Source organism: Pristiophorus japonicus, chromosome 2, assembly GCF_044704955.1.
Source record: "Pristiophorus japonicus isolate sPriJap1 chromosome 2, sPriJap1.hap1, whole genome shotgun sequence".
In the NCBI taxonomy this organism is placed as follows: Eukaryota; Metazoa; Chordata; class Chondrichthyes; family Pristiophoridae; genus Pristiophorus; species Pristiophorus japonicus.
Window position 1 is genome coordinate 21,807,708 of NC_091978.1, and position 24,309 is coordinate 21,832,016.

General features: G+C 47.6%; 1 protein-coding gene across 5 annotated transcripts in view; it reads left to right on the plus strand.

Annotated features, from left to right (window-relative positions):
* atrn (attractin) overlaps positions 1–24,309 on the plus strand; it is a 418,894-nt gene that overhangs the window by 162,492 nt on the left and 232,093 nt on the right. For all 5 annotated transcript variants that reach the window (XM_070866810.1, XM_070866809.1, XM_070866811.1 and 2 more), the window contains exons 14-17: positions 802–940; positions 4,125–4,306; positions 13,212–13,437; positions 16,895–17,080. In XM_070866810.1, coding sequence (XP_070722911.1) covers positions 802–940; positions 4,125–4,306; positions 13,212–13,437; positions 16,895–17,080 — 733 coding nt within the window. The remainder of the gene's footprint in view (positions 1–801; positions 941–4,124; positions 4,307–13,211; positions 13,438–16,894; positions 17,081–24,309) is intronic.

Below are 24,309 nucleotides of genomic sequence, written 5' to 3' on the forward strand. Positions count from 1 at the left end.
TGTTGCTGAGAAAGTGAAACAACAACAACTTGCATTTATGTAGCACCTTTTACACAGTAAAACGTCCCAAGGTGCTTCACAGGAGTGTTATCAATCAAAATTTGACACCAAGCCACATAAGGCGATATTGGGACAGGTGACCAAAAGCTTGGTTAAAGAGGTAGGTTTTAAGTAGAGTCTTAGAGGAGGTGAAAGAGGTAGAGAAGCTGAGAGATTTAGTGAAGGAATTCCAGAGCCTAGGATCCAAACAGTTGAATGCACAGCCACCAATGGTGAAGTGATGAAAATCGGAGATGCACAAGAAGCCAGAATTTTAGGAGTGCAGAGATCTCGGAGGTTACAGAGATAGGGAGGGGCGAGGCCTTGGAACGATTTGAACCCGAGGATGAGAATTTTAGGACCAAGGCTATTGCAGGGCTGGAAGCCAATCTCGCTCTGCGAGCACAGGGGTAATGGATGAACAGGACTTGGTGCGAGCTATGATATGCGCAGCAGAGTTTTCGATGAGCTCAAGTTTACGGAGGGTGTATGGTGGGAGGCTGGCCAGGAGAGTATTAGAATAGTCGAGTCTAGAGGTAACAAACTGATAATGTAATGCCATGTACCTTCAAGTGTCCTGATCTTAAAACCTTACTTCGTGTTGTGCTAAAGCACCAGTCATGCAATGTAAAAGTAAATGTAAATAAAAAATTTATGTTGGGCTGAGTGTTTCAGGAAGTACATGGTTTTGCACAAAGTTGAATTGCAGGACTGTAACAGGATGCTTGTTATCTGTTTTGACGGTGACTATGTTTCCTTCAGGGATCAATCTGGGATTATGAGGCCTGTCCAAAAGATAAACCTGAGTATGTTTGTAATAAACTGACTAGTTGCAAAAGCTGTGCCATGGACCAGAACTGTCAGTGGGAACCCAGGAACCAGGAGTGCATCCCGTTACCTGGTAAGTTTTATTTTGTTTTAACATTTGAGCATTTGCTTGTCGCAGTTTGAAAACCTTGCAATGCTCCCAAATCCGTCCAAGGCATCTCCCAAATCTTGATGTTACAAGAGTTGTTTCTCAGGAATATAACTAAGAATAGTTAAACAAAGAAGAAATAGAACATAGAAATATAGAAAATAGGTGCAGGAGTTGGCCATTCGGCCCTTCTAGCTTGCACCGCCATTCAATGAGTTCATGGCTGAACATGCAACTTCAGTACCCCATTCCTGCTTTCTCGCCATACCCCTTGATCCCCCGAGTAGTAAGGACTTCACCTAACTCCTTTTTGAATATATTTAGTGAATTGGCCTCAACAACTTTCTGTGGTAGAGAATTCAACAAGTTCACCACTCTCTGGGTGAAGAAGTTTCTCCTCATCTCGGTCCTAAATGGCTTACCCCTTATCCTTCGACTGTGACCCCTGGTTCTGGACTTCCCCAACATTGGGAACATTCTTCCTGCATTTAACCTGTCTGAACCCATCAGAATTTTAAACGTTTCTATGAGGTCCCCTCTCATTCTTCTGAACTCCAGTGAATACAAGCCCAGTTGATCCAGTCTTTCTTGATAGGTCAGTCCCGCCATCCCAGGAATCAGTCTGGTGAACCTTTGCTGCACTCCCTCAATAGCAAGAATGTCCTCCCTCAAGTTAGGAGACCAAAACTGTACACAATACTCCAGGTGTGGCCTCAACAAGGCCCTGTACAACTGTAGCAACACCTCCCTGCCCCTGTACTCAAATCCCCTCGCTATGAAGGCCAACATGCCATTTGTTTTCTTAACCGCCTGCTGTACCTGCATGCCAACCTTCAATGACTGATGTACCATGACACCCAGGTCTCGTTGCACCTCCCCTTTTCCTAATCTGTCACCATTTAGATAATAGTCTGTCTCTCTCTTTTTACCACCAAAGTGGATAACCTCACATTTATCCACATTATACTTCATCTGCCATGCATTTGCCCACTCACCCAACCTATCCAAGTCACTCTGCAGCCTCATAGCATCCTCCTCGCAGCTCACACTGCCACCCAACTTAGTGTCATCCGCAAATTTGGAGATACTACATTTAATCCCCTCGTCTAAATCATTAATGTACAGTGTAAACAGCTGGGGTCCCAGCACAGAACCTTGCAGTACCCCACTAGTCACTGCCTGCCATTCTGAAAAGTACCTATTTACTCCTACTCTTTGCTTCCTGTCTGACAACCAGTTCTCAATTCAATGTCAGCACACTACCCCCAATCCCATGTGCTTTAACTTTGCACATTAATCTCTTGTGTGGGACCTTGTCGAAAGCCTTCTGAAAGTCCAAATATACCACATCAACTGGTTCTCCCTTGTCCACTCTACTGGAAACATCCTCAAAAAATTCCAGAAGATTTGTCAAGCATGATTTCCCTTTCACAAATCCATGCTGACTTGGAGCTATCATGTCACCTCTTTCCAAATGCACTGCTATGACATCCTTAATAATTGATTCCATCATTTTACCCACTACCGATGTCAGGCTGACCGGTCTATAATTCCCTGTTTTCTCTCTCCCTCCTTTTTTAAAAAGTGGGGTTACATTGGCTACCCTCCACTCGATAGGAACTGATCCAGAGTCAATGGAATGTTGGAAAATGACTGACAATGCATCCGCTATTTCCAAGGCAACCTCCTTAAGTACTCTGGGATGCAGTCCATCAGGCCCTGGGGATTTATCGGCCTTCAATCCCATCAATTTCTCCAACACAATTTCCAGACTAATAAGGATTTCCCTCAGTTCCTCCTCCTTACTAGACCCTCTGACCCTTTTTATATCTGGAAGTTGTTGGTGTCCTCCTTAGTGAATACTGAACCAAAGTACTTGTTCAATTGGTCAGCCATTTCTTTGTTCCCCGTTCTGACTTCCCCTGATTCTGACTGCAGGGGACCTACGTTTGTCTTTACTAACCTTTTTCTCTTTACATATCTATAGAAACTTTTGCAATCTGTCTTAATGTTCCCTGCAAGCTTCTTCTCATACTCCATTTTCCCTGCCCTAATCAAATCCTTTGTCCTCCTCTGCTGAGTTCTAAATTTCTCTAAAATGCTCTTGAAATTTGACAGTTGTGGGGAGGGTAGTGTGAGCATTTAATGGGTGTCCACTTTTGACATTGAGTTGACCTTGACTGTTGGTTATTGGAGCAACTACAAACGCCCTCATCCCAACGTTCCCTGTAAGCTGTGCTTTGTTCTTTAAATTTCTGCGCATGTGCGCTATTTACAATGTAACAGCCGGTGAGCAGCCTGCGTGGGACCTTTGAGTTTACTGTGTGGCCACGCACCTTAAGGCAAACATTGATCTTCACCCTTGCTTAACTGTCAATATCTGTTGCACTGTATGTTGCAGTGGCACCTGTCGGGAACATTTTTCACAAAGATGACTTGACATGAAAGAGCATAGTGTAGAAATGGTTCTCCCCCCACAGTAACATCCCAAGCAGCACAATGGTATATTTTGCTTTTTAAAATTATTTGTCTGTAATTCTAAATTGTACCATATCGAAACAGTATTTATAGTAAAGAGCCACGAGACACAATTTCATATCCCACTTGTGGTGCTGATCTTGCCTTATTTGCAGTTGTGTTGCATGTGAATTATCCTCATTATCATTCGTGATCATCAGCCTGCCTGCGGGATATACATACCCTCTCGCTCTTGAGCACCAACCTCTACTATATAGTTGGGCCTCATAGTTGATATAACCTACATCTGAAGTTTGAATACATTAATGTGTGCATCATTTTTGGAACTGAGCAATGATTTTGTGCATGCAGTGTAAAATAATTTCAATTTCAGCTTGCTATAAAGAAGCTGCTCTGTTTGCTCTTCCTACTAGTGTGTGATAGTGTGTGAAGTGGACCTGTGGAGGAGGGAAAGAGGAACAATGTTGCTGTCACATTAGCCTGTTGACAGCCATTTGCCTCACATGGATAAGCAGCATTTGTGTGCTTGGCAGAACAATGCATATTGTCAGTGAGCAAACTGAAACAATCTGTTACGAAACAATTCATAATGCGGGTGCGGTTATGTGTCTTTTGATTTTCAAGTGACAATAGATGGAAACGGTAATGTATTTCCTTTTGAAGTGTTTAATTTTCAAATTGGGCATGGCAGAAACCATCTGTGGAGAGGGCTGGCACTTGGTGGGAAACTCGTGTCTGACAATTACCACTGCGAAGGATAACTACGATAATGCAAAGCTGTTCTGCAGGGGTCAGAATGCAGCACTAGCCTCACTTACATCACAGAAGAAAGTTGAATTTGTTCTCAAGGAATTACAGATCATGCATGTTTTGGTGAGTATAATTCGCATTGAAAGAAAGACTTGGATTTATGTAGCGCCTTTCACGACCACCGGACGTCTCAAAGCGCTTTACAGCCAATGAAGTACTTTTTTTTGACTTGTAGTCACTGTTGCAATGTGGGAAATGCAGCAGCCAATTTGCACACAGCAAGCTCCCACAAACAGCAATGTGATAATGACCAGATAATCAAGTTTTTTTTTAATGTTGATTGAGGGATAAATATTGGCCAGGACACCGAAGATAACTCCCTTGGTCATCTTCGAAATAGTCCCATGGGATCTTTTACATCCGCCTGAGAGGCAGACAGTGCCTCGGTTTAACGTCCCATCCAAAGACGGCAGAGCAGATTTTACTTGGGAGGCTTGGGTCAAACAGAAACTTTTCTCCATTCTGGGTTTGCTTTATGCTTGATCAATGCATCAAGTAAGTAGTTTAGGACTAAGCAGATCCAAGAATATTTCTACAACCAACATACAGGCATTATTGTCTCTCTCAAAGCTTAAAATGAGAGGAAAGTTAAACAATTGTAACCATTTAAATGTTGCTATTATGCTGCCCCTTGGCTCCGTTTTCGCATATACGCTGACGACACCCAGCTCTACGTCACCACCACTTCTCACGACCCCTCCACTGCCTCTAAATTGTCAGACTGCTTGTCCGACATCCAGTACTGGATGAGCAGAAATTTCCTCCAACTAAATATTGGCAAGATCGAAGCCATTGTCTTCGGTTCCTGCCACAAATTATGTTCCCTAGCACTGACTTCATCCCTTTCCCGAACATCTGTCTGAGGCTGAACCAGACTGATCACAACCTTGGTGTCATATTTAAACCCGATATGAGCTTCCGACCACACATCCGCGCCATCACTACGACCGCCTATTTCCGGCTCCGTAACATCGCCTGACTCCACTCTGCCTTAGCTCACACGCTGCTGAAACTCTCATCCGTGCCTTTGTTACCTCTAGACTTGACTATTCCAATGCACTCCTGGCTGGCCTCCCACATTCTACCCTATGTAAACTAGAGGTGATCCAAAACTCGGCAGCCCGTGTCCTAACTCGCACCAAGTTCCGCTCACCATCACCCCTGTTCTCGCTGACCTACATTGGCTTCTGGTTAAGCAATGTCTCGATTTCAAAATTCTCAACCTTGCCTTCAAATCCCTCCATGGCCTCGCCCCTCCCTATCTCTAGTCTCCTCCAACCCCTCAAGCCTCCAAGTTATCTGTGCTCCTCTAATTCTGCCCTCTTGAGCATCCCTGATTGTAATCGCTCAACCATTGCTGGCCGTGCCTTCAGCTGCCCAGGCCCTAAGCTCTGAAATTCTCTCCATAAACTACTCTGATTCTCCACCTTGCTTTCCTCCTTTAAGATGCTCTTTAAAACCTACCTCTTCGACCAAGCTTTTGGTCATCGGTGCTATATATCTCCTTATGTGGCTCGGTGTCAAATTTTGTTTGATAACACTCCTGTGAAGCGCCTTGGGATATTTTACTACATTAAAGGTGCTATATAAGTTGTTGAAAGCTTAGCTGGCCTGAAATGAATTGTAAATTTTCAACGAACAACTTAAATCCTGAGCTTATGACTGCCTGAATCTCAACTCATGAACTGATTGAGTCCTAAGTATAAGCCATTGAAATTACTCAATTCCTACCATTTAAAATTAAAGTTGTTCATTAACAAAGCAAAATATTCCAGTCTGTAGGATCTTGAGAAGGGTCAGGGGAATTGGAAAAAGAGTGGCAGCAATATTGATCAAAGACACAATTGGTGGAAAAAAGTGATTTCAGTAACAGTGATCAGACTGTTGATACAACTATGAATTAAGGAATTATAAATGATACAAGTCTCTCCTAATAGCAGTGGTGTTGTGGTGGGGCGGGTGACGTATAAGTATGGCGATCAAGGAAACGTAGCATGAACAAAGTGGTCATAATGGGAGATTTTAATTTTTGCATGGATTGGGAGGAGAACAGGCAGTGAGTTTTTAGAATGGATTCAGAACCATCTTCTAAAACAAATGAACAGGCCATGCTAGATTCAGTGCTGAGTAAAGAACCAGAACCAGTTACCAATCTGACGGTAAGTAAATACATGAGGAATAGTGACCATAATGGAATTGAAGTTGATGACTCCCTTCTCCCCCTCCAACCTAATTATCAGCGAAGGTTTTAAATCTAAGTAAGGCAAGCTTCGAAGGGATGAGAAATAAATTGACGACAGTAAATGGGGCTGAAATGTTAACGGGTAGACAAACATGTGGGAAGTATTTGGTACAATACAGAACTAGTACATACCTCAGTGGTAAAGGCTCTAGTTATACAACCATGGTCAACAAATGAAGTGATAGACAGTATCAAGAGAAAAGAAAAGCTTGCAGAAATGCAAGGGAATGTTTAAATCCAGCAGACTGGGAGAGCTATAAAAAGCAACAAAGGGATACAAAGACAGTAATAAGGTGCAAAGGCAGGAAGTGTGCATGGATGCTGTCTTTCAAATGGACCTATACTCTGGAGTTTGGAAGAACGAGAGGTGATCTCATTGAAACGTACAAGAATCTGAGGGGGATTGATGGGGCAGATGCTGAGAGGTTGTTTCCCCTGGATGGATTGTCTAGAACTAGAGGCCATAGTCACAAGATAAGGGGTTGGCCATTTAAGACACAGATGAGGAGACATTTCTTCACTCGGTTGTGAATCTTTAGAGTTCTCTGCCCCAGAGGGCTGTGGATTCTGAGTTTCTGAATATATTTAAGGCTGAGATAGATTTTTGGAGTCTCGGGAAATCAAGGGATATGGAGATCGGGCGGGAAAGTGGAGTTGAGGTGGATGATCAGCCATGATCTTCTTGGATGGCCGACTCCTGCGCCTATTTCTTATGGACTTTGAGAATGTATTTTGATATGGTTCCCTACAGGAGGTTATCCAAAATTAAAGTATATAGCATTGAAGATAACCATGTGACATGGGTTAGTACTTGATCGCTGGAGACAGAGTAGGGTTAAAGGAAATAATCTCTTACCAGTGTGAGTAGTAGTGTTCCCGAGGCATGGGTACTGGGGCCTCAGATTTTCACCATTTATACGTTCATGACTTGGATTAAGGAATAGAGTTGTATATCCAAGTTTACAGATGAGTTAAGTTAGGAGGCACAGTAAATTGTGTAGATGGGAGTAGGAAGTTATCGGGATATAGGCAGACTAAGTAAGTGGACAAATATATGGAAGATGGTGTTCAATGTGGGGATGTGTGAGGTTATCCACTCCTGGATCCAAGGAAAACCAATTGAAATATTTTCTCCATGGTAAGATGCCATATAGGCAGTCCCTCAGAATCAAGGAAGACTTGCTTCCACTTCCAAAGTGAGTTCTTTGGTGGCTGAATAGTCCAATATGAGAGCCACAGACTCTGTCACAGGTGGGGCAGACAGTCGTTGAGGGAAGAGGTGGGTGGGACTGGTTTGCCGCACGCTCCTTCCGCTGCCTGAGCTTGACCTCTGCACGCTCTCGGCGTTCAGACTCGAAGTACTCAACGCCCTCCCGGATGCACTTTCTCCACTTCGGACAGTCTTTGGCCAGGGACTCCCAGGTGTAAGTGGTGATGTCGCACTTTATTAGGGAGGCTTTGAGGGTGTCCTTGTAACGTTTCTGCTGCCCATCTTTGGCTCGTTTACTATGAAGGAGCTCCGCATAGAGCACTTTGGGAAGCTTGTCCGGCATGCGACCGATGTGGCCTGCCCAGCGAAGCTGATCGAGTGTGGTCAATGCTTCAATACTGGGGATATTAGCCTGAATGAGGACACTGATGTTGGCGCGCTTGTCCTCCCAGGGGATTTGCAGGATCTTGTGGAGACATCGTTGGTGATATATCTCCAGCGAGTTGAGGTGTCGTCTGTACATCGTCCATGCCTCTGAGCCATTCAGGAGGGCGGGTATTACTATAGCCCTGTAGACCATGAGCTTGGTGGTAGATTTGAGGGCCTGGTCTTCGAACACTCTTTTCCTTAGGCGGCCGAAGGCTGCACTGGCGCACTGGAGGCGGTGTGAATCTCTGCATCAGTGTCTGCTTTTATTGACGAGGCTCCCGAGGTATGGGAAATGGTCCATGTTGTTGAGGGCCACGCCGTTGGTCTTGATGACTGGGGGGCAGTGCTGTGCGGCGAGGGCAGGTAGGTGGCGGACTTTTGTCTTATGGATGTTTAGCATAAGGCTCATGCTTTCATATGCCTCAGTAAATACATCAACTATATCCTGGAGTTTAGCCTCAGAATGTGTGCAGACGCAAGCGTCGTCCACGTACTGTAGCTCAACGACAGAGGTTGGGATGATCTTGGACCTGGCTTGGAGGCGGTGTAGGTTAAACAGCTTCCCACTGGTTCTGTAGTTTAGTTCCACTCCAGCGGGGAGCTTGTTGATTGTGAGGTGGAGCATGGCGGCGAGGAAGATTGAGAAGAGGGTTGGAGCGATGACGCAGCCCTGTTTTACCCTGGTCCGGACGTGGATTGGGTCTGTAATGGATCCTTTGGTAAGGATCACGGCCTGCATGTTGTCGTGGAGCAGGTGGAGAATGTTGACAAACTTTTGGGGGCATCTGAAACGGAGCAGGACGCTCCATAGACCCTCGTGGTTGACAGTGTCAAAGGCCTTTGTAAGGTTGAAGGCGGCCATGTCTCAGGGCTGGCGCTGCTCCCTGCATTTTTCCTGCAGCTGTGGCGCTGCAAAGGTCATGTCCGTTGTGCCTCGTAGGGGACGAAATCCGCACTGTGACTCTGGGAGGGGCTCCTCAGCCATAGGGAATAGACGGTTGAGGAGGACTCTAGCGATGACTTTCCCAGTGGCTGATAGCAGGGAGATTCCTCTGTAGTTGCCGCAGTCGGACTTGCCCCCTTTTTTAAAGATGGTCACGATCATTGCGTCTCTGAGATCTCCCGGCATGCAATACCTCCCTCCAGGTGAGAGAGATGAGGTCATGTATCCACGCCAACAGCGCCTCTCTGTCATACTTCAGTGCCTCAGCAGGGATTCCATCCGCTCCCGTAGCCTTGTTGTTCTTGAGCAGTTTTATGGCTTTTCCTACCTCGTGCAACGTTGGAGTTTCATTAGCTGGTGGTGGGTCGCATGCTGCGAGATGGAATTGAGAACACTCGAGTCAAAGGCAGAGTCTCGATTTAGGAGATCTTCGAAGTGCTCCTTCCAGCGGGCCCTGACAGCCTCGGTGTCCTTGATGAGTGTTTCCCCATTCTTGGCCAGGGTGGGCCTTGGGAGTTTGGACCGTAGGTTGCCTTGACTGCGATGAAGAATCCTCGCATATCGTGGCTGTCGGCCAGTTGTTGTATCTCCTGTGCTTTCTCCATCCACCACTGGATTTTTTGTTGGACCTCAGCGTTGAGCCATCTGTAATGTTGCTTTGCTGCTCCTGAGTTGGGTTGTTGCTTGAGGCTCAGAAATGCTCTGCGCTTGCGATCTATTAGTTCTTGGATCTCCTGATCATTTTCATCAAACCAGTCCTGATGTTTTCTGGTTCAGTGACCAAGCGTCTCTTCACAGGCACTGGTTATAGAGGCCTGGAGGACAGTCAGCATCTCAGGGTCATCAAGGCACGTCAGGTTAGCTGTGAGGCGCTGGCTGTATAGGAATCTCTTAGCTGGGTCTTTAAGTGCCCCGGTATTGACTTTTTTGCGACACTGCTTCTGCTGTCCCTTCCGCTTTGGGGCTATGTTAATGTCGATGATAGGGGGTGGTCCGTCCAGCAGTCGTCAGCTCCTGTCATGGAGCGGGTGATGCGCACATCCTTGCGATCCCTGGCTCGGACAGTGACATAGTCGAACAGGTGCCAGTGTTTGGAGTGGGGGTGTTGCCACGATGCCTTGTATTTGTCCCTTTGGCGCAACAAGGTGTTGATGAGTTCATGTTCTAGACATTTTGTCAGGTGTAGGGTACCGCTGGAGTTGGCTTTCTCTTCCCCCTCTCTGCTAATCACGCCTCCCCAGTGGGCTGTGTTTTTGCCGACCCTGGCGTTGAAGTCACTTCGGAGGATCAATTTGTCGTGGGGATGTGGGACATGGATGTCTCGAGGTTGGAATAAAAACTCTCTTTAGCCTCATCTGTTGCATCGAGTGTTGAGGTGTACACACTGATGACTGTGGCGCATCGGTTCCGGGACAGGGTGAATCAGAGAGTCATGAGGCATTCGTTAAACCTGTCGGGAGAGTCTTTGAGGCGGTTGGCCATCTCATTTTTGATCGTGAAGCTGACTCCGTGAAGGCGGCATTCTTCCTCTGGTTTTCCTTTCCAGAAAAAGGTGTAACCTCCACTTTGTTCCTTAAGCTGGCCTTCCCCTGCCCGCCGGGTCTCGCTTAGGTCGGTGATGTTTTTGTCAAAGCGTCTAAGTTCCCGGGCGACTGTGGCGGTGCGGTGTTCCGGCCTGTTGCTGTTGGAGTTGTCCATGGGGGTTCTGACATTCCAGGTCCCGAACTTCATGTTAATGAAGTGAAAGATGCCTGTGCCTGAGTTCTTCTAACGTGGGGTGGCCGCTGTACACCGGCTACCACACGGGCATGACAGAGCTAGGTCTTGGTCCAGTGGCGAGGGGGTCCAAGACGACTGGAGACCTGGCACTGCTGTATGAGCCTAATTGCGTATGGTGAGATGTTGGCCGCAGACTCGGCGCCGAGTAGCGCCATTGATGGTAGGTGGCCTGAGGCTTGGTTGGGGGCAGGCATTAGGAAAGTTAGTTGTCCGCTGGAGTTCCAAGAGATGTTTTAAAAGTTTCTTCAAAGGTTTTCCAAAGTTATTTAAAAGTTTCTCCAGAGTTTTCAAAAGAGAAATTCTCCAAGTTGTTTAAAAGTTTAAAAATGTTCCCAAATTGCTTAAAAAGTTGATTAAAAGTTGATTAAATGTCTAAAATGTAAGTCAGTAGTCTACAGCCCAGTCATTGTTTGCCGCTAACGACCTAGGGTAGGTACAGCCCGTCGTTGGGCCGGGCCGGCTGGCCGAAGGGACCTGGGGTGCATCGTTGGGCCGAGCTGGCTGGCCAATGAGCTCTTCTACAATCTTACCAGCTGCTTCTCTGCACTGCCGCAGTACCTGCTGTTTGTCGGCCAACAAGTTCTCCACCAGCCCCTCCACTTCAGTCAGGTAGTTCATCACCACTTGGGGCGTACGCACCATCTTCACAAGGCGGGCAACCAGCAAGGCGACGCGACTGTCACTCAGCAGGAACTGTAGGGGATCGAAGGGATTTGGGTGTTCATGGACAGAAATCACTAAAAGTTAGTGCGCAGGTGTTAAGTGTAAAGAGCAATCAAAAAGACTGATGAAATGTTGACTGTTATCTCAAGAGAGTTGGAATACATATGTGAGGAAGTGATTCTGCAGTTCTACAGAGCCTTAGTCAGTCCCCATCTTGAATTTTGGGCACCAAACCGTAGGAAGTATATGTTGGCCTTGGAAGAGATACCGTGCAGATTCACCAGAATTATACCAGGGCTTAAAGGGTTAAATTACCAGGACCGGTTGCATAAACTTGGTTCCTCTTTCATTGAGGTTAGATGGTTGAAGGGTGATCTAATCGGGGTGTTTTTTAAATTGTAAAAGGTAGATATTGAGGAACAAGGTGTCAGAACCTTTAAAATTAGAGCAAGGCCAGTTAGGAGTTAATGCAGGAAGGATTTGTTTCACTCAGTAATGGAAATCTGGGCCTCAACTGAAATGTACAAGATTGAGATCGATAGAATTTTGTTGAAAGGAACGAAAGACTTGCATTTCCAAACCCACAACCTCCATCACCTCGAAGGACAAGAGCAGCAGGTGCATGGGAACACCACCGCCTCCAAGTCACATACTATCCTGACTTGGAAATTATGGCCCCAAGTTTCCACATGATTTGCACCTGATTTTTAGGAGCAACTGGTGGAGAACGGACTATCTTAGAAATCGCAATTCTCCACATTTTTTTTTCTGCAGTTCTAGTCAGTTAGAACAGTTTCACTTTGGAACAGAATTCTTTCTTCACAAAGGGGCGTGTCCGTCCACTGACGCCTGATTTCAAAGTTTCCGCAGGGGTGGGGGGGGAGGGAGGGAGGGAGGGAGTGCGGGCCCGACCGACCGACCGCAGCGGGGGGGGGAGGAAGCCGTTCGGGGGGGGGGGAGGAAGCCGTTCCCGACGGCGGGCGGGGGGGGAAGGAGACAGTGAGAAGGCTGCAGGAAGCCTCACAAGTTGAGCAGCCATTCCCGACCGCAGGGGGGGAGGCCATCGGGAAATGGCTGCCTCAACTTTCTGAGGCTTCCTGCAGCCTTCTCACTGTTGCAAGAAGCCTCAGTGCTGATCATGGAAGGGCAATGTGCTTTTATTAAAAAATGTTCAAAAATTAAACAGCTACAAAGAACTACAAAAATGGCCGAGTGCCAATGTTTCCATCACACTGCGCATGCGCGAACGCTCCAACGCGCACGCGCAGGGTTGCTGGCAGGAAAAAAACTAATTTAAATGGTAACTGCCCCCTCCCACTTACAAAATCGGCGCGAGTGGTAGGCTCCGCCCCCCTGGGCGCCGCGCTAAGCTGCCATGGAGCTGCGGGGCGCTCCAGAATCGCGCGTTTTGTTTCCGGCGCCGTTTTCGACGCGGAAAACGGGCGCCCAGCTCGGAGGGGCGCCCGTTTTGTAGCGTGTGGAAACTTGGGGCCATAATGCCGTTCCTTCATTGTCGCTGAGTCAAAATCTAATCTGAAATAAAAGCAAAAAATCTTGGAAATTTGCAGCCATTCAGTCAGCACCTGATTAAGCAAAGCCAGGTTAATGCTTCAAGAGTCTCCACCCAATTCTGTCCGACATGGATGTCTTTTCTGTTGTTTTAGAAAATTTTCTCCATATTAACACTGACACAATTGTTTAGTTACAGTACAAAGCTACCATAACCCCATGGGTTGGATTACGGAAAATCAATGTTTCCTATTGGTGCTGGGAAGATATGTCTCCCTTCACAAACACATCACTGCAGTGGATGGCGGAGGAGCCAAGTGACGCAGGATTCTGTGGTTATTTGGTAGAACCTAACTATTCTAGTTTGAAGGCAGCTACCTGCATCAACCAAGTGAATGGAAGTGTGTGTGAAAGACCAGGTAAGTGTTCTAGCAAGTCATGTGCCATGAGTTTAAAATTGTTTCCTGAATTTCCCGAGAGTGGTAGTTATTTGTTACATTGCATACTTAAGAGCAAGAATAAAAATCCATGAAAAATGGTGTAGTAGCATAGGGTGAAGTTTAGTGATCTAGGTGTGTTGGTAGACTGGCTACTTAGCAAATCCCGTCACTGCAGAGCAAGAATGAACCAGATAAATAAAATGCTGAACTGTATGACCACGTTGATAGCGCACAAACTGCTACCTGCTCCTCCTATTCCACTTCTTTAATACTTGGCTCAGTTTTGGTTACTGAGACCCAAGGGGACATTCTTGCCCTGGAATCTGCTCGGAGTCTAAAGGCGGATGTTCTGCAGAGCACTAAGTTATGAAGAACGGCTGGAGAAACTGGGGCATTTCAATCTTTGAAGGAGGCTAAGACGGTCGTCTCAGAAATATGCAGGAGAGGGTAAAGTAAATCTGGAAAAATACACTTTAACCCAAGGTGGATGGAAAAGGGGGCATCGGTTCAAACTGATGCCAGAAAGTTTCACTTGGAAAGGATTTCCAGGTAGGTAAGTGAAGGCACAACCTCTGGCATCATTTAAGAAATAATTGAATTCCCTGATTGGGCTGGGAAAAGGTTTTCTTCTGGATGGATGGACCCAATAGTCCTCATTTCTATTTATTTTGTGATTTTGTGAAAAGTACAGCTGTCGGGAAGTCAGTCATGGCAGATCAGTCACAAATCCAAATAAAATCATTGAACAAGTAGTGGTCAAGGTACCAACATTTTAATACCAACTGTCAAGTTGTCCGTTGGTCCAATCTGGAACACTCTGGGAGAAGAGAATAAAGAAAACTAAAGGTTGAATGTGAGGAAAAAGAAGAGATGCTCTTGAATTAAACTTTCTCTTTTCTTAAAAAAAAAATAGTAATAATTCAAATCAGAACTGACTGAACCGCATTGTAAATTGGATGAGTTTCAAACTGCAGATGGGTTTAATATGACCAAGTTTCAGCTTCATTTGACAACTGGGTCTGGATTTAACCATCAACTCCACCCCAACCGGAGCCATGTAATCTCCTGGAAGAGGCATAACAGACCTAATGTTCTTAGCTGAATTCAAATACCCCTCACTTAAATTTACTTTTTTTTTTAAAAGAGCTTATGCATGCTGATTAAGCAGAGCTGTCCTGTTGTAACATCACCACTTAAAATGATCAAACATTGCATGCATAAACTCTTTTTTAAAAAAAATTTAAAAAGGTCTTTGAATTCAGCTGAGAACGTTAGGTCTGGTATGCCTCTTCCAGGAGATCACATGGCTCTGGTTGGGGTGGAGTGTAGAATGTTTCAGTAATAAGGGGTGTCGCAGTTGTATGAAGCGGACTGGTAGGGCTGGGTGCTCTTTGCCTTTCCGTCATTGTTCATAGGTTTACATGTAACCTTTAGGGTTGCTGACCAAGGGCCATGCGGCTCTTTGTCGGCTGGCGTGGACACGATGGGCCGAAATGGCCTCCTGAGCTGTAAGTTTCTATGTGGGCCAGGGCACTCTATTTGGTTGCATGGTAAATGATTTATTGGAATGGACCCAGGTCGGTAGCTAGGTCTGGTCTGCACTGAGACTCGTTTCAAGGTCAAGTCCAAGGTTGAATTTTGTATGATTTTTTTTTGTGCGTCTTGTTTTCTTTTCTCGTCTGTGCATTCATGGTACTTACACATACTGAAGTTTAGTTTTGTCCGTTTCTGAGCTTTTTAAAAAAAAAAGTAGTTGCAATTTTAAGCTGACTTTTTTAAAGAAACCTTGTACGATTTGGTCAACTGACAGGGAGTTTTGCGTTTTTGTAAAAGAGTTGTTGCTAAATGTCAGTGTACGTCAGCATGTACGAGCTGAAAATGTCACAAAGCAATTTTAATGTCTGAAAGACAGTGAAATTGCAGGGTTGTACTCAAGTGGGTTTATGTGCCGAATGTGATGGGAATGGCTTTAAAAGTTTTAGTACGTGAACACTTTCTCGAGTTATTTGAGAGGAGTGGGAACTTGGCAACGGCACCTTAAATTATACACCATTTGGATTTCTCTCTTGACAGCTTTGTTGGAGCAATGAATTAATATATGCAAGCTTTTAAGTTTTCAAATAGAGATAAAGTGCGCCATGTAAATTTTCTCTGTCACTGCAGTTTTGAGTTTGATGTGCACAGTGTTATAGGAATTCTAATGGGGGTGGTGATGGGTGGGGGTGGGGGGGTTGTTAGCAATGGAATTGGAAGCTGATGCATGATTAGTATGTGAGGCACCGTCTGCATGTTGCATGATTGTCATTATTAACATCAATCAAAAGGCATTTTTTAACGCTGGACCTGGAAAATGCTCCAGCTCTTTTTTAAAACAAAAACACTCAATGGGATAAAATAAAATGACTAAGTGAAAATGTGACCACAACTACGGTAATGGAAATAATAGAACTGAGGATCAAGCTGACCTCTGTTGAATGTCTTTTTACAATGAAGGCTTAGATTAAGTGGAAGAAGCCGGTGGACAGATGTTAATGGACAGTTCATGTGCTTTACAAGCCCTTCAGATCTTGTTATTGTGATGCAAAAGAATATGTAATTTTTATGTTCCTGTGTCACCTCTCCCACTCTTCCAATGTTACAGCGACCAAGTCTGAGCTGACTTAACCTTGCCAGGAGATACTGAATTTACCTTTTTAGTCTCCTTTTCAGTCTGAGTTGGTCCCGGATCCTCTGTTTTGGGCCTCAAATGGAAGAGGTGGACATTTATTCTGGAAATCTGATGGGAGTGAATCATCCTCGGCTTGAACTCTTCCAGTTGAGTTTTGTCTCACTGAAAGCTCAAAGGGTTAGGAATCTCCCCAAATTTTGTTGCAGAGAATAATGGACAATTGGAAATAATTATACTGGAATAATCTCATTGATTTGGCCAGGTGACTTTCTAACTTGGAAAAATAAATCTCAAGTGGTTTGTAATAGTCAACTGAACATCGATATCATCTTACACCCTTAAAGTGGCTCTTGACTTTTATTATAAAACTAACAGATCTCTCGACATTATTTACAGATTATGTGAGTTATCTTTTCCGGTGCTTAGCTTGGTATCAGAAACATACTGGAATTTAGGCTGATGTTAAAATGATTGTTCATGTTTGTAAAACGTTGCAATATAATATAAAGAATATGGGTGACCCTGGCTTGGAGGTGAGATGAGATGGGAGGGGGGAGGGGGAGGGGGAGGAAAGAGAAAGGGTGATTGTGGAAAACCCTGAGGGGGAAAAAAATGGTTCTGTTTACCTTGCTGCCAAGAGTTTTGAAGCGATGGAATCAATGTTTACAGCTGACCATCCTTCAGCTGGAGGAAGATGCATCAAGGTGAACAGAGGGAAGGAAATGAAAATGTCACTGAAATCAAAGTGGTAACTCTTTCCCTTCACAGCGAACCACAGTGCGAAGCAGTGCCGCACGCCTTGTGCACTCAGGATGACCTGTGGCGAGTGTACCAGCAGCAACTCTGAGTGTATGTGGTGCAGCAACATGAAGCAGTGCGTGGATGCCAATGCGTACGTGGCTTCCTTTCCATTTGGCCAGTGTATGGAGTGGAACACCATGAGCAACTGTCTACGTGAGTAAAAACAAATCTTTTTCTGTCTTGCCATTGTGTTTCTTGCCGTATATTGCAGTCAAGTTGAGGATAATTGTTCTTCGGGGTGGGATTTAAAAATTTTCGTTCATGCTCTCGGGACTCTGAAAATTAATTGTCATCTCTATATTAAGGAATTTTATTTGCTTAAATTCTGCTTTCATGTATTTTATACACCAAAAAAAGTATGAAAGTTTTTGTTCCATATTAAATAATTGAACCAAAATGATTGTGGAAACTGTGCATTCTTCTCTCTATCTCCCCCACCCCCCCCCACCCCGCCATTTTCCCCTCTATTCTCTTGAAGGGTCACCCACCCGGAAGGTGGCACTCTGGACATTGATATCACTATGGTACCTTAACATAAGTGGCCATTCCTTGCGTGAACGTTCATCATAAGTGTAGATGGTGTCTAACCTTGAGGGCTATGATCGCCAAGCTTGCCTGATATCTGTATGCACAAACTTCCATCAGAGTATCTTTGGGTAGTGAGCAAAAGTAGGAATCATTTTTCTTGCTTCCGATCTGAGGGACATCAGTTGTAGTGATCTTATTGCTCTCCAACCTGAGATCAGCCATGATCTTATTGAATGGCGGAGCAGGCACGACGGGCCAAATGGCTTACTCCTGCTCCTATTTCTTATGTTAACAAACTGCAGATCAGGGACTGAACCCGAGATCTTTCTGGTCTGTGCGGTTCATTGCAGGGCCAATTAGTGCATTTCCTGAGCCATTGGCTGAGCTTGAACTGTGCAGCTGTACGATTATTGGCACTTGTTACTTCTGTGCACTTGAGCTCTTCAAACTACCTGGACATGTACTTGCAAAACTGGACACCCAATTGAAGTTAAAATCCCTCATTTTAAAACGCAAGGTGTGCTTTGTTCACACCGTTTGACTTGACAGTGTAATCAGGTAAACCCACCAGCAAAATGAAACAACATACATAACGCAACAGAGCAAATAACAGTCCGTTAAATTGTGATTCTAGAATCTCAGAAGGGCTAACCTTCATAGTTTCAAATAACTTCTACTGTCTGGTGGAGAGATGCGTCTGTTGTCATTGTAGAAAGCTAGTTCCCTGAATTCAGTGTTGGCATATTGCATATCTAGCAGATAAAGATAATTGATATATTTTCTTTGTTACCAACTTGACAGTTGGAAGGCTGAATTGCATTCATAAATTTCAAAGACTTTGAACATAGTGACAGACATTATGCATTCTTGAAGACACTCGAGTCAGGTTTCAGAAAATAAAATATACTTATCACCTAACTGCCCTGCGCGCACATGCTTGAACATGTATTAATTGTGTATATACATAGTATAGAATTGCTCGTTTTGTAGCAGGCTTAACTGCTGAGGCTGAGGGCTGTGGATTCAAGTCCCATTCCAGAAGTTGAGCAACTAAGCTAGGGTGATATGTGATGTACTATTAATCGAGTGATGCATTACTGGAGGTGTCATTCTTCACTTGCACTAAGGTGCTGTCTGCCTGTCCTGATGATTCAGGTGGACATTGATGATCCTTTGGCAACATTCAAAGAAGAGCAAGAAGTTCTCTTGTGTTCTTCCTTCAACCAACATGGGCACAAGTGGATGTGTTCCAGAATTCCACCACCCTTTGTGTGATGAAATGTTTTGAGATTTCACTGCTACCTGGCCTAGCTCTAATTTTAAGATTATGCTGCCTTACTCCACATTTTCCCCACCAGAGAAAAACGTTTCCCTTATTCAGGCTGAATACAAATGGTACTGAGGGCACAGATTTTAGGTGTTTGGCAAAAGAACCAGAGGCGACATGAGGAAAACAATTTTTACGCAACAAGTGGTCCAGAAGGAGGCCCATTTCACCAGCTTGTCTATGTCCACTTGAAGTCTATTATTATCTTCCTCAGTGTTTACTATGCTTCTAAGTTTCGTGTCATCTGCAAATTTGAAAATTGTCCTGTACCCCAAGTCCAAGTCTTTAATGTATATCAAAAACAGTAGTGGTTCTAGTACTGAACCTTGGGGGAACTCCACTGTATACCTCCCTCCAGTCCAAAAAACAGCCATTCACCACAACACTGTTTTCTATCCCTTTACCAGTTTTGTATCCATGCTGCTGACTGCCCCTTTTATCCGATGGGCTTTAATTTTGCAAACAAGCCTAATATGTGGTACTTTATCAAATGCCCTTTGAAAGTCCATATATGCAACAAGTCCATATGTGCAACATCAACGGCATTGCCCTCATCCACCCTGTCACCTCATCAAAAAACTCAATCAAGTTAATCAAACACAATTTTCCCATGCTCATGCTCTCCTTTATTAGTCCATGCTTGTCCAAGTGGCTGTTAATTTTATCCTGGAATATTGTTTCCAAAGGCTCCACCACAACCGACGTTAAACTGATTGGCCTGTAATTGCCAAGTTTTATCCATCTTCCCTTTTTTTTGAACAAGGGTGTAACATTTGCAATCCTCCAGTCCTTTTGCACTGCCCCTGTATCTAAGGGCGATTGGAAAATTGTGGCCTGCACCTCCGCAATTTTTACCATTACTTCCCCCAGCACCTTGGGATGCATCCCATCTGGACCAGGTGACTTATCCACTTTAAGTACTACCAGCCTTCCATGTAACTCCTCTTCATCTATTTTTTATCTCATCCAGTATCCCAGTAACCACCTTGTTTACCATAGCTTTGACTGAGTCCTCTTCCTTGGTAAACATTGATGCAAAGGATCTATTTATTAGCTCAGCCATGCCTTCCGCTCCACCAACAGATCTTCATTTTGGTCCCTAATCGACCCCACCGCTCCTCTGACAACCCTTTTACTGTTAATGTGTCTGTAGAAAAGGTTTGGGTTCCCTTTTTACATTAGCCCTTTTTATGTTAGCTGCCAATCTATTATCATACTTTCTCTTGACCCCTCTTATTTCCTTTTTCACTTCTCTGTACTTTTTATATTCAGCCTGATTCTCCCTTGTATTATTAAGCTGACATCTGACACATGCCCCCTTTTCTGCTCGTCCCACTCTAACTCTATCATCTTTGGTTGCCCTCCTTTTCATTCTGGTAAATCTCCTCTGCTGTATCAGATGGAACTTTTTTTAATGTACTCTCTATTTTACAAAGCAATAACTTTACATTCTTTCATTTCCTGCTCCAAATTGTTGCACCTCAGCATCCTCAGTTTTGGCTTTTCAAGCCAGAAATCATTCCTGTAAGTGGATCTTGCACATTTTTCTGCTCTCTATCCAAATAAATTATAGCATGACCCAGGAATCACGAGAATCCTTGCTGCGTACACCGGTTATATCATATCCCACCATACGGATTGCAAACTGGATAGCATTCTTAGCTAATCGACATGGGCATAACAAGAAAAAATGGTTGTATTTGTGTGAATTAGACGCAGGAAGATTTCAGTGGGATATATTTTTCCAACTCTAAATCCAGTCACTTATTTAAGTATTTAACTGTAACCTCAGATGGAAAGTATTTTGTTTGTCAGACTCGCACTGCAGTTTAAACCACTTGGCATTTCAGCTGGTTACTGCGGGTTACAAACATGCTCACTGGCTTTTGCTCCCTCTCTGACTGAAAATTGCCACAATAAATCTGTGCTGAAGCTTCTGCCCACTGAGCTTTCAATCAGAGGGCTCCAGCCAAGCCTGTACTCTTGGCAAAGGTCTCCGAGTTGTCAAACAAAGTCACTCATAGCCTCCCACTTCTGAATGAAGTGATGCTGATTTAACGCCTTGCATGCTGATTCTGCCATTACAGTGTAAATTCTAAATAATTCAACAGAAGCCAACATCTATTTTACCACCCTGGTCAGGCAAGAAGTGTCAGTCATCCTGTTTTGTGGCAATTGCACAACTTTCATTGTTGCCCCTCCCCTCATCCTAAGTTGAACTTTAGCGCCTCCTTTTCTCGACCTGCAATATCATGCTTCATAGCTTCCCTTCCCTACATGCTCAAGAACCTCCCGCATTGTGAGGGTAGCTAATAGACATGAAGATGATTAGCTTGTACCACTGACGGCATCATTGTTGTTCTGTTTAAAAATACAAGTTACCTGAAGCCTGCATGTTACTGATGAGTTTCAGGAGTTAAGGAATGTTAAGTGGTGCCATAACAATGTACATCTGTACCTGGGACCCAAGACCCGACGCCACCTACCTGTAAATCCAGCCCGAAGTGTTGGGCCTGGATTTTCAGCCTCCTTCTCTCCTCTCCTTCCCTCCCCCCTCCCCTCACCTCCCCTCACCTCCCCTCACCTCCCCTCACCTCCCCTCCCCTCACCTCCCCTCACCTCCCCTCACCTCCCCTCACCTCCCCTCACCTCCCCTCACCTCCCCTCACCTCCTCACCTCCCCTCACCTCACCTCACCTCACCTCACCTCACCTCACCTCACCTCACCTATCCTTCCCTCCCTCACCTATCCTTCCCTCCCTCCCTCACCTATCCTTCCCTCCCCTCACCTATCCTTCCCTCCCTCCCCTCCCTCCTCCCCTCCCCTATCCTTCCCTCCCCTATCCTTCCCTCCCTCCCCTCCCTCCCTCCCCTCCCCATCCTTCCCTCCTTCCCTCCCTCCCCTATCCTTCCCTCCCTCCCCTATCCTTCCCTCCCTCCCCTATCCTTCCCTCCCTCCCCTATCCTTCCCTCCCTCCCCTCTCCTTCCCTCCCTCCCCTCTCCTTCCCTCCCTCCCCTCTCCTTCCCTCCCTCCCCTCTCCTTCCCTCCCTCCCCTCTCCTTCCCTCCCTCCCCTCTCCTTCCCTCCCTCCCCTCTCCTTCCCTCCCTCCCCTCTCCTTCCCTCCATCCCCTCTCCTTCCCTCCCTCCCCTCTCCTTCCCTCCCTCCCCCCTCTCCTTCCCTCCCTCCCCCCTCTCCTTCCCTCCCTCCCCCCTTTCCTCCCCTCCCTCCCCTCTCCTCCTCTCCTTCCCTCCATCCCCTCTCCTTCCCTCCCTCCACTCTCCTTCCTTCCCTCCCTCCCCTCTCCTTCCTTCCCTCCCTCCCCTCTCCTTCCCTCCCTCCCCTCTCCTTCCTTCCCTCCCCTCTCCTTCCGTCCCTCCCTCCCCTCCCCTCCCCTCCCCTCCCCTCTCCTTTCCTTTCCTCCCCTCCCCTCCCCTCCCCTCTCCTCCCCTCCCCTCCCCTCTCCTTTCCTCCCTCCCCTCTCCTTCCTCCCTCCCCTCTCCTTTCCTCCCCTCCCCTCTCCTTTCCTCCCCTCCCCTCTCCTTTCCTCCCCTCCCCTCTCCTTTCCTCCCCTCCCCTCTCCTTTCCTCCCTCCCCTCTCCTTTCCTCCCCTCCCCTCTCCTTTCCTCCCCTCCCCTCTCCTTTCCTCCCCTCCCCTCTCCTTTCCTCCCCTCCCCTCTCCTTTCCTCCCCTCCCCTCTCCTTTCCTCCCCTCCCCTCTCCTTTTCCTCCCCTCCTCCTTTCCTCCCCTCCCCTCTCCTTTCCTCCCCTCCCCTCTCCTTTCCTCCCCTCCCCTCTCCTTTCCTCCCCTCCCCTCTCCTTTCCTCCCTCCCCTCTCCTTTCCTCCCCTCCCCCTTCTTCCCTCCCCCTTCTTCCCTCCCCCCTTCTTCCCTCCCCCCTTCTTCCCTCCCCCCTTCTTCCCTCCCCCCTTCCCCCCCTCCCCCTCCCGCCCCCGGCCGGCCCCCTTCTTCCCTCCCCCCTTCTTCCCTCCCCCCTTCTTCCCTCCCCCCTTCTTCCTCCCCCCTTCTTCCCTCCCCCCTCTTCCCTCCCCTCATCCCTCCCCCCTCCCTCCCGCCCCACTCCCTCCCGCCCCACTCCCTCCCGCCCCACCCCTCCCTCCCCACTCCCTCCCTCCCCTCCCCCTCTCCCTCTCCCTCTCCCCTCTCCCTCCCTCCCCTCCCTCCCTCCCTCCCCTCCCTCCCTCCCTCCTTCCCCTCCCCCTCCCTCCTTCCCCCCCCTCTTCCCTCCTTTCCCCCCTCTTCCCTCCCTCCCCCCCTCTTCCCTCCCTCCCTCCCTCCCTCCCTCCCTCCCCTCCCTCCCTCCCTCCCCTCTCCCTCCCTCCCTCCCCCCCTCCCCTCCCCTCTCCTTCCCCCCTCCCCTCCCCTCTCCTTCCCCCCTCCCCTCCCCACTACTTCCTTCCCTCCCCTCCCCACTCCTTCCCTCCCTCCCCTCCCCACTCCTTCCCTTCCCTCCCCTCCCACTCCTTCCCTTCCCTCCCTCCCCACTCCTTCCCTTCCCTCCCACCCCACTCCTTCCCTTCCCTCCCCTCCCCACTCCTTCCCTTCCCTCCCCTCCCCACTCCTTCCCTTCCCTCCCCTCCCCACTCCTTCCCTTCCCTCCCCTCCCCACTCCTTCCCTTCCCTCCCCTCCCCACTCCTTCCCTTCCCTCCCCTCCCCACTCCTTCCCTTCCCTCCCCTCCCCACTCCTTCCCTTCCCTCCCCTCCCCACTCCTTCCCTTCCCCTCCCCTCCCCACTCCTTCCCTTCCCTCCCCTCCCCACTCCTTCCCTTCCCTCCCCTCCCCACTCCTTCCCTTCCCTCCCCCTCCCCACTCCTTCCCTTCCCTCCCCTCCCCACTCCTTCCCTTCCCTCCCCTCCCCACTCCTTTCCTCCCCTCCCCTCCCCACTCCCTTCCCCACTCCTTTCCTTTCCTCTCCCTCCCCTCCCCACTCCTTTTCTCCACTCCCTTCCCCACTCCTTTCCCTCCCCTCCCCTCCCCACTCCTTTCCTCCCCTCCCCACTCCTTTCCTCCCCTCCCCCCTTCTTCCCTCCCTCCCTCTCTCCCCTCTCCTTCCCTCCCTCCCTCCCCTCTCCTTCCCTCCCTCCCTCCCTCCCCTCTCCTTCCCTCCCTCCCTCCCTCCCCTCTCCTTCCCTCCCTCCCTCCCCTCCCCTCCCCTCCCCTCCCCCCCTCCCCTTCCCTCCCCTTCCCTCCCCTTCCCTCTCCTTCCCTCCCCTTCCCTCCCCTCCTTCCCCCTCCTTCTCTCCCTCCCTCCTTCCCCTCTCCTTCCCTCCCTCCCCTCCTTCCCCTCTCCTTCCCTCCCTCCCCTCCTTCCCCTCTCCTTCTCTCCCTCCCCTCCTTCCCCTCTCCTTCTCTCCCTCCGCTCCTTCCCCTCTCCTTCGCTCCCTCCCCTCCCTCCCTCCCTCCCTCCCTCCCCTCTCCCTCCTCCCTCCCTCCCTCCCTCCTCCCCTCTCCCTCCTCCCTCCCTCCCCTCTCCCTCCTCCCTCCTTCCCCTCTCCTTCCTCCCTCCC